Source organism: Chamaea fasciata, unplaced genomic scaffold (genome assembly GCF_029207755.1).
Source record: "Chamaea fasciata isolate MVZ Bird 193981 ecotype frontalis unplaced genomic scaffold, bChaFas1.0.hap1 SCAF_7, whole genome shotgun sequence".
NCBI lineage: Eukaryota > Metazoa > Chordata > Aves > Passeriformes > Sylviidae > Chamaea > Chamaea fasciata.
In genome coordinates, this window is record NW_027094092.1 from 42,870,582 (window position 1) to 42,884,426 (window position 13,845).

The following is a 13,845-nucleotide window of genomic DNA, read 5'->3' on the forward strand; positions in this document are numbered from 1 at the left end:
AAAACCATCAGAAAGCAGGAGAAAAAAAAACAGAGCAAGACAAGAAATGCCAATTTTTCCCACTTTATCTTTGAAGCAGAATGAAAACCAGACTGTAAGAAACACCTGAAAAAGGGCAATTATCTCTCATCACTTTCTCAGTTTATTTTTTCCTGGGCAGTTGCCACATATAAACTGGGGTTAGAGAACTGCAGAATCATCTTGCATTAAGTCAACGTTTTGATGACACCCACTTCAGAAATGAATCTTACACAATTTTTACTGCATTCAAAGGAATGCAAGCATAAATTTGTTTTTCTAATTACCCTGAATTTACTATCTATCTATCTTCTATCACCGCAGTTTGATGCTGAGTCCAATAAAGCTCAAAATCTCAGGGCAGCTCATTCAAGTTCTTTTTGTTAAGCAAAAGTAACCAGCCATATCATCCTTCTCCTGTGGGGGTGGATGAAGTATACTTACACTTTCTTCTGAGCCTTTTTACTGCTTTCATTAAGGATTTTCATTCCAATCTGATAAACATCCTCAGCTTCTTGCATCTGCCTTCTCTTATTAGACTGCTCTTCAGCTAAAAAAATAAAAGTGCACATAAAGACCTCCAATTATACACTCAAAACTATCTTCTCACAATTCCTATTGGTTCTAAAGGGTAAGTACAGCCAGAAACATGTTTTTGAAGACCAATAAACAAACTGATTACAAAAAGCTGTCTAATGGATGTGTTTGGTATATTAATAGATGATTTCTTCTTGTGTGATGTCTCATGTACAAGTTTGCTGACAAAATGTTCTTTTCATGCACTGCTCAAAAGCAAGCTGTGCAGGTTCCTCCTTTAGAAGGACATTTCCTAGAGAAGGGTTGCCTCTGTGCAACAAATCAGTAAGTATAATGAGTAACACTGTCAAGCCCCTACCCTCCTACAGCCTCAGAAACAGTTTTATAGATGCCTTCCCTGCAAGATTTCCAAATCAGGTCTGGGAACTGGCATTTTTTAAAACTTCGTCCATCATGAAAATTTTGCCTTTATAACTACTTGTTTATTGTGGTATGAAGTGACCAGGGACTTCTACATCCTGAAATAAAGACTGTTAAGAGGACTGAAAACAATAGCCTAAAAAAGCACTCCGTGAACAAGAACAAGAAAAAAGGTTGCTTACATTCACAGAAGCCCCACTTCTGATCTTTCTTGTAATCATAGGTTGTTGCACACCAAAGCCTGCCATCTTCCCTCCCATCGGCAGTGCACTCTGCATATTCCTTCTCCATAAACAAAAACGGAAAGTGGCAAGGCTCCCCATCTGCAGTGCCTCCAATAGCTGTCAAAACTGAAAATACACACCCAGCAATCAGACTACTCTCCTTTATTCCCAAATTAAAATCATGTATTACATACAGAAAAGTGCTTCTATGTTGGTTTTAATTTCTATGAATTACAATTGATCAAGTTTTCAGTAAAATTTCTAATTTACAAAAGCCTGAAAAAGCAGTTTTTCAAAATAGCACTTGAAAAATATAATTCTTAGTTTTAATTATGAAATGAAGCAGAAGTTATGTGGTTTCTTATATTCATTCTTAGTTCTAAGCAAAGAAAGTATTTGCCTGACTGGAGAAGGCAAATCTCAGTTACGTTTTTATTGCCTACCAAAATAAATACTCTTTCCTTGAACTTTCTCTTTCTCTGTAAAAAACCTTGTAATGTACACTTGAACTGCATTCCAGAGCACATTCATTTCAGCCCCAGGGTTGGATACAGTCACAACAGAACACCACACATCACAAAATGTTATATTGAAAGCACTGGAGTACCAGCAGGGAGTACACTGGAACAAACAACTATGGAAACACTTAAGAGAAATCAGGGTGATGTAGATGAAAGGATTCTCATCACCATGAGTTCAGTAATTTTCTACTCTTGCAAATACTTAGATTAAAATCATAATTTCATTTTGCCAATATATTTAGTTGCATCCAAAATGGCTTTGAACAGCAGCATTTTTCACTTCTCATGCACTAAAACTTCAAAGGTTACTGACTCCAATATCACAATATTTTAAAATAAGGTCAATCTTCTATGAAGACTAAGAATTCCCTAGGTTTTGAAGATGGAATTATTTCAATTAGACTTTTATTAAAGTTTTCCTCTTTCACTAAGCTAAATCCAACAGTTGGGTTCAGCTTCATCTGAAAACATTTGCAAAAGCATGCAATTGATAACGTCAATTATAGAGTTTTTTCAAGTTAACATTGCAATTTTTGTAGTTACAGAGAAAATTAGTATTTTTTGAGGGTCTATAATTGAAAGACCTAGATTATACTAATTTAAATATTTCATGTTGATTATCTGAAGCAAAATAAAGTCTTCAGGTATAGCTGGACCTGTTCAAACTGCTCTTCATAATTGGATGCCTTGACACAGGCTCTACCACATCACTCCAACTTAATTATATTACAAGAGAAAAATTGTAATTTTCAGTAACTGCACTCAAAAATAATGTGGTAAGATGCAATTAGCCTGGAATAATTTCAGACATTCGTTAACTACAAAGTAATATACAAACTCCTGCTAAGGGTTCATGTAACTACAACTTATGGGACCTGTTATCAGTGTCGTTTGAAAAGTTCCAAGTGCAGGATACCAGCACTACTCAAGAACTCAAGGTTTTACTTGTACTGTTTCGTACCTTATCTCTCTGTGGAAAGCAGATTTACAGTGCTCTGCATGACATGTAGCTGCATACTAAAGTTATGAAACTATTCTGTCCCAATGCTGCCCTTTGCAATTTTTTAATTCTAAATTCAACCGTAATGCTGTTTTTGCTCCCAGATAATAAATATCTGGGTTACATAATTAGTTAACTAATTATTTGCTCCCAGATAATAACTAATTAACTAATTAAAGACTAATCCCAGGAGCAACAAAGCAATACAGTCACAGGTCAAGAAGTTCACAACAGTTATTTACATACTTAGACATTGATAAATACTGAGGCAAACAATTTACCCAGAGGATAATTATCTTTTGTCAAACCAAATGCTCCAGAAGCAATTTATCTCTTTATTATCTCTGAGTAAAATACATGGTATTTCATTATCTTTTGTCCTAATTTACTTATGTCTTGTGTCATACTTTATGCTGCAGAAAACCCAAATGTAGATTACTTGTAAGTATTGGCAATATTACTGTAAGATTCTTCCAAATAGGAAGATAAATGCAACAGGAATTTTCAGCTTTGTATAAACTTGTGAGCAATTTTCTTTAAACCAAGAAACTGTTAGTATGGAACTTTAGTGTTATAAAACCCTAGAACACAAATTAGGAATAAATTAAAAAAAATAATTTTATTTGCACACAATCTCCTCACACATCAGAAGAGAGCAGGACAATTTTCTTAGAAAGTTAAAACCTTGACTATCACTAATTCTAAATTGCTGATTTTTTTGTTCCATATCCTACAAAACATAATGGAAATTTACTTTTATTCCACACAATGTCATGACCATACAGACTAGCTAAACTGTTTGTAGAAAAGCTTTTGTCCCTTTAAGCGGTCCTGTCACCAGTAGTTCATCTGGAGGGTGTAACACCTGCACCTCAGACAGATGCTCACTTAAAGTGTTTGTAAAGCTGTCCTTTAGCGCTCTTTTCTCCTAACAGAAAACGTGTACTTTTTTTTAGAATTGCTTTTATAAATGAAAAATTTCTTCATTTACACTGTTTATTTAATACATAAGATGTTCCAAGAACTGTGCAAGACTTAAACTTATGGTTTTTGAAAGGAACTTGCAGTATGTGGAGAGGTAGAGTTAAAAATCTTAGTTCCCGAGGAGCCATTCAGCTGGATATATTTTTGTATGACATTAAAAGTATCTTGAAGTTTACTTTTGAAATAGACTGCACTGACTAAATATGGTGCTTAGCTCACTGTTTTGTGGCAGAAAGACAGTTAGTGGATTTTATTATACTTTTTTCCTGTACAACACAGCATCAAAAGCAACAGTTAAACCTATTACTGAGTTTTCACAAACCAATATTGCTTCTGCTCTAATAAGGAAACAGCTTGGATAACACTCAGCCATTACATGAGAGAGCCTATTTAATAACTCCTGCTTTCTTTTGACATTTCAAACATCATAAGTACCACATAACTGTATTTTTCAGTAATATTGAAGATTTATTTTTTATGGACAAGTGAAAAGGAAAAGTCTGCTGCAAAGGTTAAGGTACTCAACTGTGCCATCTAGTTATCATCGACTACTAACTGCAAATCAGAAAATCATAAAATTATGTAGTAAAAAAGCCATATTAGAATTTCCTGTGAATTTAGGCCAAAGACATAAGGTTTTACCTATATTTAAAATTTTCATGAAGTTTACATAGAATTTAGATGCTGCCCTGAGGCTCTCAATGCTGTTCTAGGAAGCTTGTCTTTACATTACTATTTATTCCTTTTTTTGTCAATTGATTCACCAGGCAAACAGCCAGGGGACTGAAAGAGACTGATGCAAATTTCTCTTTGTATTTGCTGGTGTACATACACAGAGCACAGATCTGTAATTGACTTCTATTTGAAGAAATCAGGGCCTTCTCTATTTGATAAAGTTTTACTGCAAGATGAAAACAATAAGAAAAACGGAAAATTCTTTCAAATGCATTGGAAAATAACTACTCATTTCAATTACAATACATTTCAAGACATTTTGATGTTACTTTCTAATAAAAAAGGCAGCAATTAACATTCCATTGCTGAAAGGTTAGGACACTAGTTATTTCATAAGTTCAAAACTACTGTTTGTGTTCACCCACATGCTGGAGTTACTCAGATGCATCTATGTCACCACTTGTTCAAAAGCCTGTGAGCAGTTACCTGGACTCTGTACTTCTGCTTCTTCCAAATCCTTATTTAACAGATTTGACATTTCTAGAGAGTTCAACTCTTCCAGTGAATTCTCTTTTTCCTCTTCTTGACTGTGAAAGTTCTCTTCATTCTCTGATTGAGAGTCTGATTTCCCAGATTCAAGGAAGATCTGACCTGCTACCACTCGAGTTCCTGTGGAATGATCCTTTACCTGGTCCTCTGCAGATAAAGTCTGAATGAAAGCAGACACATAATTAAGAAGATTGAAACTGAGAAGCAGCAGCTGGCTTAATTAACCATATCTTTTAAGAAGTTTTTAAATGGACTTACACAGTAGAATCAAAGCAAGCTCAGCTACCTATCAGCTCTCATTGCCTCTCCACCCCTTTCACGTCTTTGAAAAAAAATGTTTCAAACTTGTAACAGTATTAATTTCTCTGATGCACAGGAAAAAAAATAAGACAGCAAGAGCTACAGAAACGCTTAAAAACCTAAAATAAAATTGTTGTTCTGAATTTCAGACCTTTGTTCTCACTCCACAGGTAAAATAGAGTGACTAGAAACTTATCTCCTCACCTTTGACTCCAGTGATTCATCTTGATTTCCTTCTTCATCTAAAAGAGACATTATAAGTCAGTAAAATGCTTTTCCATGACTAACTATCTCAAAAATAAAACCTTTAGTTACAACATTGTACCGTGGTTCTGAAATATTCTAATGTAGTAAGTTGACTAATACACTTCAGAAAAACCTTATTACCGTGACGAGGAGGAATCAAATGTTTCACAGGTGACCCCTTCCTTAAATTATGCCAACACAACTGTGTGTTTCATAGTGAAAAAAATGTGTTTTTTCTAAACCTAAATCACAATCTGAATGGTTTTTTAACCTACTTAAAAAGGTTTGCATCAAGTGAAAATGGCCTGTGGAACGTAAGGTTTTTAGTCATCAAATCAGCCTTAGTATGAACAGCATCAATAGTGACCAGAAAGTTGTGTGCACAACCCAATGCTTGTAATTAAACACTGTCCTTTATAAAATGCCAATTCTTTCTGCCTGACCAGCATATTCAAACCTTCATAGAGAGGTTTTCCTCCAAAATTGTGTGGAATTTTTTGTCTTTAAGATACTCTTCAAGAGATGCAAGTCTTGTTCAGCTATCATCTTTCTTGTCTAAAAGCTATAGGATATTTGACTAGAAAGACTAGAAGGAGAAGAAATAGTAAAGAAAAAATGCTATTAGGCAGACACCTAAAGGAATACAGGTGAAAAGGTGAAGAAAATCAGCAAAGCTTATTTATGACAGCTTTACCATTGTTTTTCAGAATTGTTTCTGCAACAATTGTTTTGTTCCTTTAACTAAAATGGGCTACTCGTGCTTCAAACAGCTTGGTCTGTGCTGCCATTTTGATGGGAAGCCTCTAAAATTAACATCACTGAGATATGACTGTTCAGAGTCATCAGTATCTGGTACCACCTCATTTCAGCTAACCAACCCCCCACATTTGAAAGAAGATGCTACAGGCCTCCCTCTCTGGTTCACAACTCCCTTACATTGAAATAAAAGCTCAAAACATAAACAGACCACTTAGCAAAGATAACTCCTGTGTTTAGAAATCCTCCTTTCTGAGGCTCTGGGGTGCACAATGCCCTGTAGCAGTAGCAAAGCAATGATGGGCTGGAGACCTGCACTGTGACTGGAAAAGGTGTCTGAACTGCCAGAAATTAAAGGCCCATACATGAGATACATTTAGAATGTTGCAGTTAGCCATGAAAGGCTACCAACACAAACACTTCCAACAGTTTACAGAACTCTGCTGACTCCTGTAAGCACTTAGCAAACAAAACTTGCACAATTTTCATTCTCACACAAGTGAAGTGACTTACCAGAGATAAACCATCTCTGAAGTGACAAATTCCAAACATGACATTTCGTCTCTCAGGTCATGTTTTGAAGCCTACTACTATAACCCTTGCAATGAAAGGGTTAATCTTGGCAATCCCTTTCGGGAATCTAAATTCCATATTGTTACTTGAAGTACAATCTTTGATTGAAACAAGTAAAAAGATGAGGGAGAATTCAACTTTAAGCTGTAACAGCATAATAGAAATGAAGAAAAAATGTGAAGGCTTGTAAGAGAAGCTACAAAACTGTGGTGATGAGATGACAGAGTACAACTGAGACATATAAATAACAGCCTGTTGAGCATGGTGAGGAGGATGTAAAGCTCAAAGAGTTTGACTGCCAGCAGATATGGAATTAAAAAGGATGTAGAACAGTTGATACAGGTAAGCAGCTGTCCTCTATAGGTCTGAAAATGTAAAGATGTACAGCACTTCAGAAAAACTCGTGGAGACAGCAAAGAGCACTCCAGATGAAACAGACCCTGCAAGGAGCAACCAAGACAGCATAAGAACACCAACTTGGAAAAAAAAACATTATAAGGTAAAAGGGATAAACAGGGCTAGCTGCATTTTTGGCAGAGACCTCAGGGGTTACTTAGCAGCTTGAGGAATCTAACAGGTAAGGTTAGACTGTGATTGTGATAAGTCATAAGAAGTTCTACCACTGAACTTTGGCACTCCAGACCATGATATGACAATTGGTCTTTAAATTCAGTAAAAGTACATGCACATTTAGGATACTTGCTGGTGTTTCTATTTTGAAATCATGAAAGATGTCATTTACCATGTTTCCCACATATTACATTCCATTATCCTAAATAGTTTTGACCTAAGACCAAACACCACCTTCAAACTTCAGAGCTTGTCAAGAAATGCAGACGTGCTTCTGGAGAGTGGGAAAACTAAGACAGGGTGACCTACCCAGTAGCTTGTATGCTCCTTCTAACACACACAAGGCACTTATCAAGTATCTGTTGTTGCAGCAGAAAAGATCATGTTTGTTTTTTTTTATAACAGCTACACCAGCGAGGGTGATTGTCTGTACAAAACCAGCCTATAATTCCTGACAGCACTAGAGCTTTCTAACACTTTGGAAAAGGCTCCACTAACTGATTTCAATCTGTGATGGAAGGTTCACTTTATGTTGAAAGACCACACAAGAACAAATATAAATAGGTTATACTGTCTATGCACGCAAATGAAAGGACAATTTTATTGTAACTTCATATGCAAAGCAAAAGGTTTACTAAACTGAAAGGCAAGAGACACCTGGGCAACACAAAGTAGAGCTCACTAAGTGTTTGCGCTTCTTCCTTGAAAGTAAATAAGCCTGTTTCCTTCCTATTGCATCATTTAAATTTTCTCTGAAGAAACCAGCTTTGTTACTGAGAAGTTGTACTTGAACGATTGTGTTCAAACAGTGGTTCCAAAAGGTACTAAAGCAAAACACAAATATTAATTTAATTTTCTTAGCTTTGAGACTTCTTTCTAAGGTAGGCAGATGAGATTGCAGAGATAAGTGAATAGTATGACTAAAGGAGAGATCACTTACACTCTTGTTCCATGGAACTGCTGACTAATATGCACCCACTACTTATAGAAGTGTGTTTACTCCTACGAAACAGTTAAGAAAACTATTCTGCAAGTGTTAATGAAAGGTCCATGAAAGGTCACAGTTGGACCTAAGAACACGTTATCAGTCAAGGCTGAGCTACTGAACTAAGTCACAGATGCTGAGTTTATGCACCTGCTTCAGAGATTAAAATTGATAGTTTAGCTTGTTTTTCCACACTTAGATTAAAAAAAGTAACAAAGTTTTATTTATTATTACTCAGATCTGTTATCAAGGCTGTCTAATTCTATGAACCTCCTCTAAGAAGGCCAAGTGGAAATTAATATCACAATTTGTTAAACAAGTTAGGGAGTGCAATGACCTCTTAAAAGCAAAACGTAGGCAAAAATACCTGTGGCTCAAGTGGCCAGCTGACAATGTTGTACAGAAGGCTTTGCTTACAACCAGTGCTGAGCTGTAGACATTGCTGGGTGCTCTCACGCCCAGCTAGAACTTTCAAGCACTTCACGGAACCAAAATCTTTTTTCAACCATACATCAGTTCACATATAATTAAAGTCAGCTTTAAAAAGTATTCATTTTTCCTCAGTTAGAAAGGCCAGTGTTCAACCATGCTAGTAAATATAGCAGAAGTCCTCTGGCAGCCTATGCTAGAGAAAAAGCTCCTACCATATGCTGGATAAAGATCCTACCATTTTGTGAGAATTACTGTTTTCAAGAGAGCACTACGGAGAAAAGGGTAGAAACCAGAAGAGCTATGCAGTGTGATTCAGCAATAACGTCACTAGCTTGAGGGAGTTCAACAGTTCCAAAGTTTTGCTGTATTAGAAGAACAGATCAACTGACAACCCACAAAGCTAAAGGGCTGCTACTACCAGACAAGAAATACCTCTAGTTTCAGTGTTAAAATGGTCACTCACATTCAGGAAGTAGCCAAAAATTCAGTAAGTGAAGCAGTCTCCCACAGTTCTGATGAATCCCTCCCTAACTGATCACTGTTGTCAGTTTCCTTCTAGTTTTTGCCAAGCTCTTCAAGCCTCAAACACTCAGACAACAAAGCAACCAGAGGGATTCTGCTGACAGCAGAGCGTGCACACCTCAGGAGTATGTCAGCCAACCCATGGGGGCTGCAGGAATAACTTACCTTTCAGACTTGTTAATACATAAAACTTTTCTTAACACAGTGGTCATTCCACCTTTATTTCATTATTTTTTTCATTGGTGTTTTTGTGCATGTTTTATGAGGTACATAATATGTAAGGATAAGAGTACATCAATCTTTTAACTTACAAAAAATACATGTAAAACGCATGCTCACAAATCTTTCTATGGAGAGGGGTGCATGGACAGAAATGGTTTGGCAGTGACTGCTTTACAGCATCCCTGAGAGATTTTCTGTAGTGTTTTTGGCAATTTCTTTCAATGCTGTTTTTGTGCAACTGACTAGATAGACACTGAAAGAGAGCGCATCTGTTTATCCAGTTCTTGCAGGAAGAAAGGAAATCTTAAAAAAATAGTTACCTCAGACTGCTTCTCATCAATTTTTCGACTGATATATTCAGCACAGAAGAAACAGACCCAACAGCATAGATGCTATTTCCATTAAATGAAACTTTAAAACACGCAGTGAGTTAAGTAAAATCCTTAAGTGGCACCTATTCAGCAAGAATAGTTCCAAAGTATCCTTGGCAGCAAGTAAATTGTTCCCAGCTACAATCTGTGCAAGATATTCATTTTAGTTCAACCAAAAGATTGAGATATAGGTCAATCCTCACCCTGAATAAAAATCTTTTTTCCAGTGTCCTTGCAATTGCTGGATGAGTTACAGAACTTACTTTCCAGCAGTTCCTCAGTAGGAACTGAGATTCCCAACCAGGCAATAAGGCAAATACTTTAGGGAATATTTTTCTATCAGGTAAGTAAAAACAGAAATATTTTTCTATCAGGAAAAACCACTGTCTTATGGAAGAACAGGTACTGAAGTTCCCTACAGGTATATGAGTGCACTCATCTGTCCCACCAATCTGTCCCTGCCAATTGCTGAAATCAGCCATGGAACATGTAGGAGAGTCAGAGGAAGCACCGCTTCCTCTCTTCAGGCAGAATGAGAACATTTTTACCTTTTAGTCTGTGAACAAGAGGAAACAATCCCAGGAATCAAATAATACCAGCAATCACCAAAAAAAAAAAAAAAAAAAAAAAAGGATTTTTTTCAATATTCTTAATGAGTGATCAGCAGGTGAAGGCCATCCCTGCTGCAATGACCAGAAGACAGCTGGTTTCATCTGCAGAATGTGCACACACTTAGCATTTTTTAGCTGCCTTTGCCAATGCTTCTTAATATCTTTCCTCATGCCTTCATAGTCTGCAACAATATCATATGTTTAAAAGAATATGGTACCCTCTTCCTTAGGCCTGAATTTTCAAGCATTCAACTCGAGTTTTCAATAAACTGATTTAAACAAAGTTTATGATGAGTTATATTTAAAATACTCACTACTAAAAAAAAGTCCTCATTAAAAACTCCTCCTAAAGTTAGGAAATGTAATACCTGGACTATTTTTATTAATTCTTCTTAAAACCCCTCCCACTATACTCACACCCCAGATGACTCTTTCCAGACCAGGCATTAGAAACAATTAAGTATTCAAGGAAGCATTTAATACACAGTCCCAAGGTTTATACCAGCCTCTACCACAGAACGTCATACTGCTACTGTGGGAAATCAAAGCATAAAGTGAGGAAAACTTTCAGAATTATTCTTGTCAAAAACTGGAGGAAGAAATGTATTCCTCTCATGGCTTTCTCCAAGAAGATGGACTCTGAACACCCTCTCCTAATTAACTGTGGATATCAAACAACAGTTTAATATCACAGTAGCAATTTAAGTTTGTAAACAGCTCCTAAGCCTACATTCATGTATTGTGCTTTCCTTAGTTTAATAATTGTATCAGATGGAATCTAAACATTTTGTTTATACAGGCTGAATTACACTAGAAGAACTTCATGCTCACAAACAACTTTGTGGCAGTGGCCAACAAGTCAAGACAGCAGAGCTGCATGGCAGTACAGTCACTGATGCACACCTGACCAGCCCTTACCACCTGACTGCCACATACACAACAGATGGTTCAGCTGACATTCACTGCCTCATCTCACCTCAGCTTTTTTCTTCATGAACACTATAAATGAGAGCACATAGTTCAAAAGTTTGGCTACATCTCTCTGGCTTCACAGAACTTGTATGGATCCTTCCCATAACTTCAAAAGTGCCCTGCTGGCTTATAAAGTGACCTACAAATCTCACATAATCCCAAGTACAGTAATATTACTTTAAATTTCAACTTCCTACTGCATACAGGAAAATGAACCCCAAACTACTGAACTCACCTCTAGAGAAAACGTTAAGTTATTTTCCTGAAATAGTGGAAAAGCAAATGCCCAGTAGCAGCACATATGGCTGTCTTTAAGGTAGTTGCTTCTGGCTTTATAAATAAATGCACTGCACATCCCCCCCACCAGCCCATGGTGGAAAGCAGAGTGTGGGAGGTAGAAACCTCAGGAAAGGAAGTAGATGACAACACATAAGAATCAGACAAAACCCGAGCTGCAGAACAACAAAATAGGGAGGGAAAAAAAAGGTATTATGGGGACATAAAACTGGACGCATAAATGTTCTGTACATATCGAGGTGACAAACCCGTTCTGATAAGGCTGAAATCAGCATTATCAGCGCCTCGGGGAGAAAATGCGTTCTAGGGAGAAAAAACGCCTCACTTCGGTTTTAAGCAGTGCAAGCACTATAAAGTGGGCTCCTAACGAGCTGTTTAAAGGCAGGCACCGCACTGAGCAATGCGTCCATCCCTACCAGGCCTACGGAGCAGCGCCGGTGTGGCAAAGCTCAAGCCAGCCCGGTCCCGCCACCCGCGGCCACGGAGCTGACAGGAGCCCGGCTCCCCGCCGCTCCCCTCCGCTCCGCCGCCTCAGCGTCCCGGCGAGCTCGGCGCTGCCCCTACCCCCCCCCAATGCCCCGGCGAGAGCACCGGGTCGCCTCCCCCGCTGTCGCCGCCTCCGCGCCCCGGTGCAGGCGTCAGGACCCGCACAGACACCTCTGCGCCCCCCTCCCCCCCCGCAGGCCGCGGGGGGCAATGCCGCTGCAGCGCTCGGGCCCAGGGGGACGTAGGGAGGCGGAGCCGCGGTACTCACCGGCCGCGGGCAGCGCTCCGACCGCGGGCAGCGCTCCGGCCGAGAGCGCAGCCAGGCACAGCACCAGAGCCACCCAGCGCGCCCGCCGCCCCATCCCGCTGGGCTCTGAGGGGCCGCGCCGAGAGCCCCCGACTCCGGCTCTCTGGCCCCGCCCACCGCGCCGCCGCCACCAATCGGCTGCCGCGCTGACGACCGACTACGGGCCGCTGGCAGCAGCACACGCAACCCCGGGGAACGGCTGTCTCTACATGGCCCGCTCCCATTGGCTCCGCGGAGGCCCGGCTCGTCCGTCACGCCCTCCCGTTAGCAAATAGCGCCGCACGTGTCTTAGCGAGGGCCGCTGCGCGAGTAGTTCCTTCCGAAACGTCCCCTTCCATTGGCTCCTGCGCTCTTCCTACAGCACCCACAGTTCCTTGCGAGGGCCGCGGCGCCGCCTGGGAGCGTATGCTCCCCAGGGCCCCGTGGTGGGGCAGGGACTACGTCACCCACAACTCCCCGCGCCAAACGGTTCAGGGCCGCCCGCAGCCCCGCCCATTCCAGACCGCAGAATTCCGGGAATTGGCATGCACTTCGTTGACTAGAAGTATGGAGCAGTGAATTAAGTGTATGCCTAAGCCTGCACAGATCATATATGTGAAACATAAAGAGTTTAGTGCAACTTTATCTTCAGAAGGGCATGAGTTCTAGAATGGGTGTAGCTCTGTGGGACGCAACTCTTTGGTTCTCATAGGAATTGCATCTTTCTGTGGGTCAGTTAAAAAGGAATTGAAGAAGGGAACTAGCAACCGAGCCTTTAATGAACTGAAACATTGCTGGGTGGTAAATGTCACCGCGTCACAGGACTGTATTGTTGCGTAGTGTTGTGCCGAATTATAAAGGGGGTTTTTCCCACACTGTCTCAGTCGTGTCGAGCCACCTCAGCCTTACAGCGCTACACTTGGGATCTCTGCAGGGCGAGAGTGGCCACCAGCGGCTGTTTCTCCCATGGGCACAGTAGCAAAAGCTTTGGCAAATGCAGTCCCACTCAGGGCTGGCTGAGGGATTTTCTGTCTGCTAGGGCAGGGTCTGTAGGCAACGGAATGCGTGCACTGCTCCAGGCAGGAGGTGTCTAAAGAGCATGAGAGCACCTTGGATAGAACGAACGAGTGCTTCTGATTCTGAGTAGGAGAATACTGAAGTACCAGTCAACTTTTTCTAGCTAGTACAGCTAAACAGCACACATGGCTAAACGCTGACAGAATAAAGGTGCACAGGTAGGAGTGCCCTTTTGGAATGGGTCTGAAGGGGTTTCACCAGGGCGCTTCTC

The 13,845-nt window shown here is 39.9% G+C and overlaps 1 protein-coding gene across 1 annotated transcript in view; it reads right to left on the reverse strand.

Annotated features, from left to right (window-relative positions):
* The window catches only part of SEL1L (SEL1L adaptor subunit of SYVN1 ubiquitin ligase), a 36,549-nt gene extending 23,863 nt beyond the window's left edge, over positions 1 to 12,686 (reverse strand). The window contains exons 1-5 of the mRNA XM_066188608.1: positions 12,540 to 12,686; positions 5,433 to 5,470; positions 4,866 to 5,088; positions 1,158 to 1,325; positions 463 to 568 (exon numbers count right to left, since the gene is read on the reverse strand). Of these exons, the coding sequence (XP_066044705.1) occupies positions 463 to 568; positions 1,158 to 1,325; positions 4,866 to 5,088; positions 5,433 to 5,470; positions 12,540 to 12,633 (629 nt within the window). The 5' untranslated portion in view covers positions 12,634 to 12,686. The remainder of the gene's footprint in view (positions 1 to 462; positions 569 to 1,157; positions 1,326 to 4,865; positions 5,089 to 5,432; positions 5,471 to 12,539) is intronic.
* Positions 12,687 to 13,845: the final 1,159 nt, after the last annotated feature.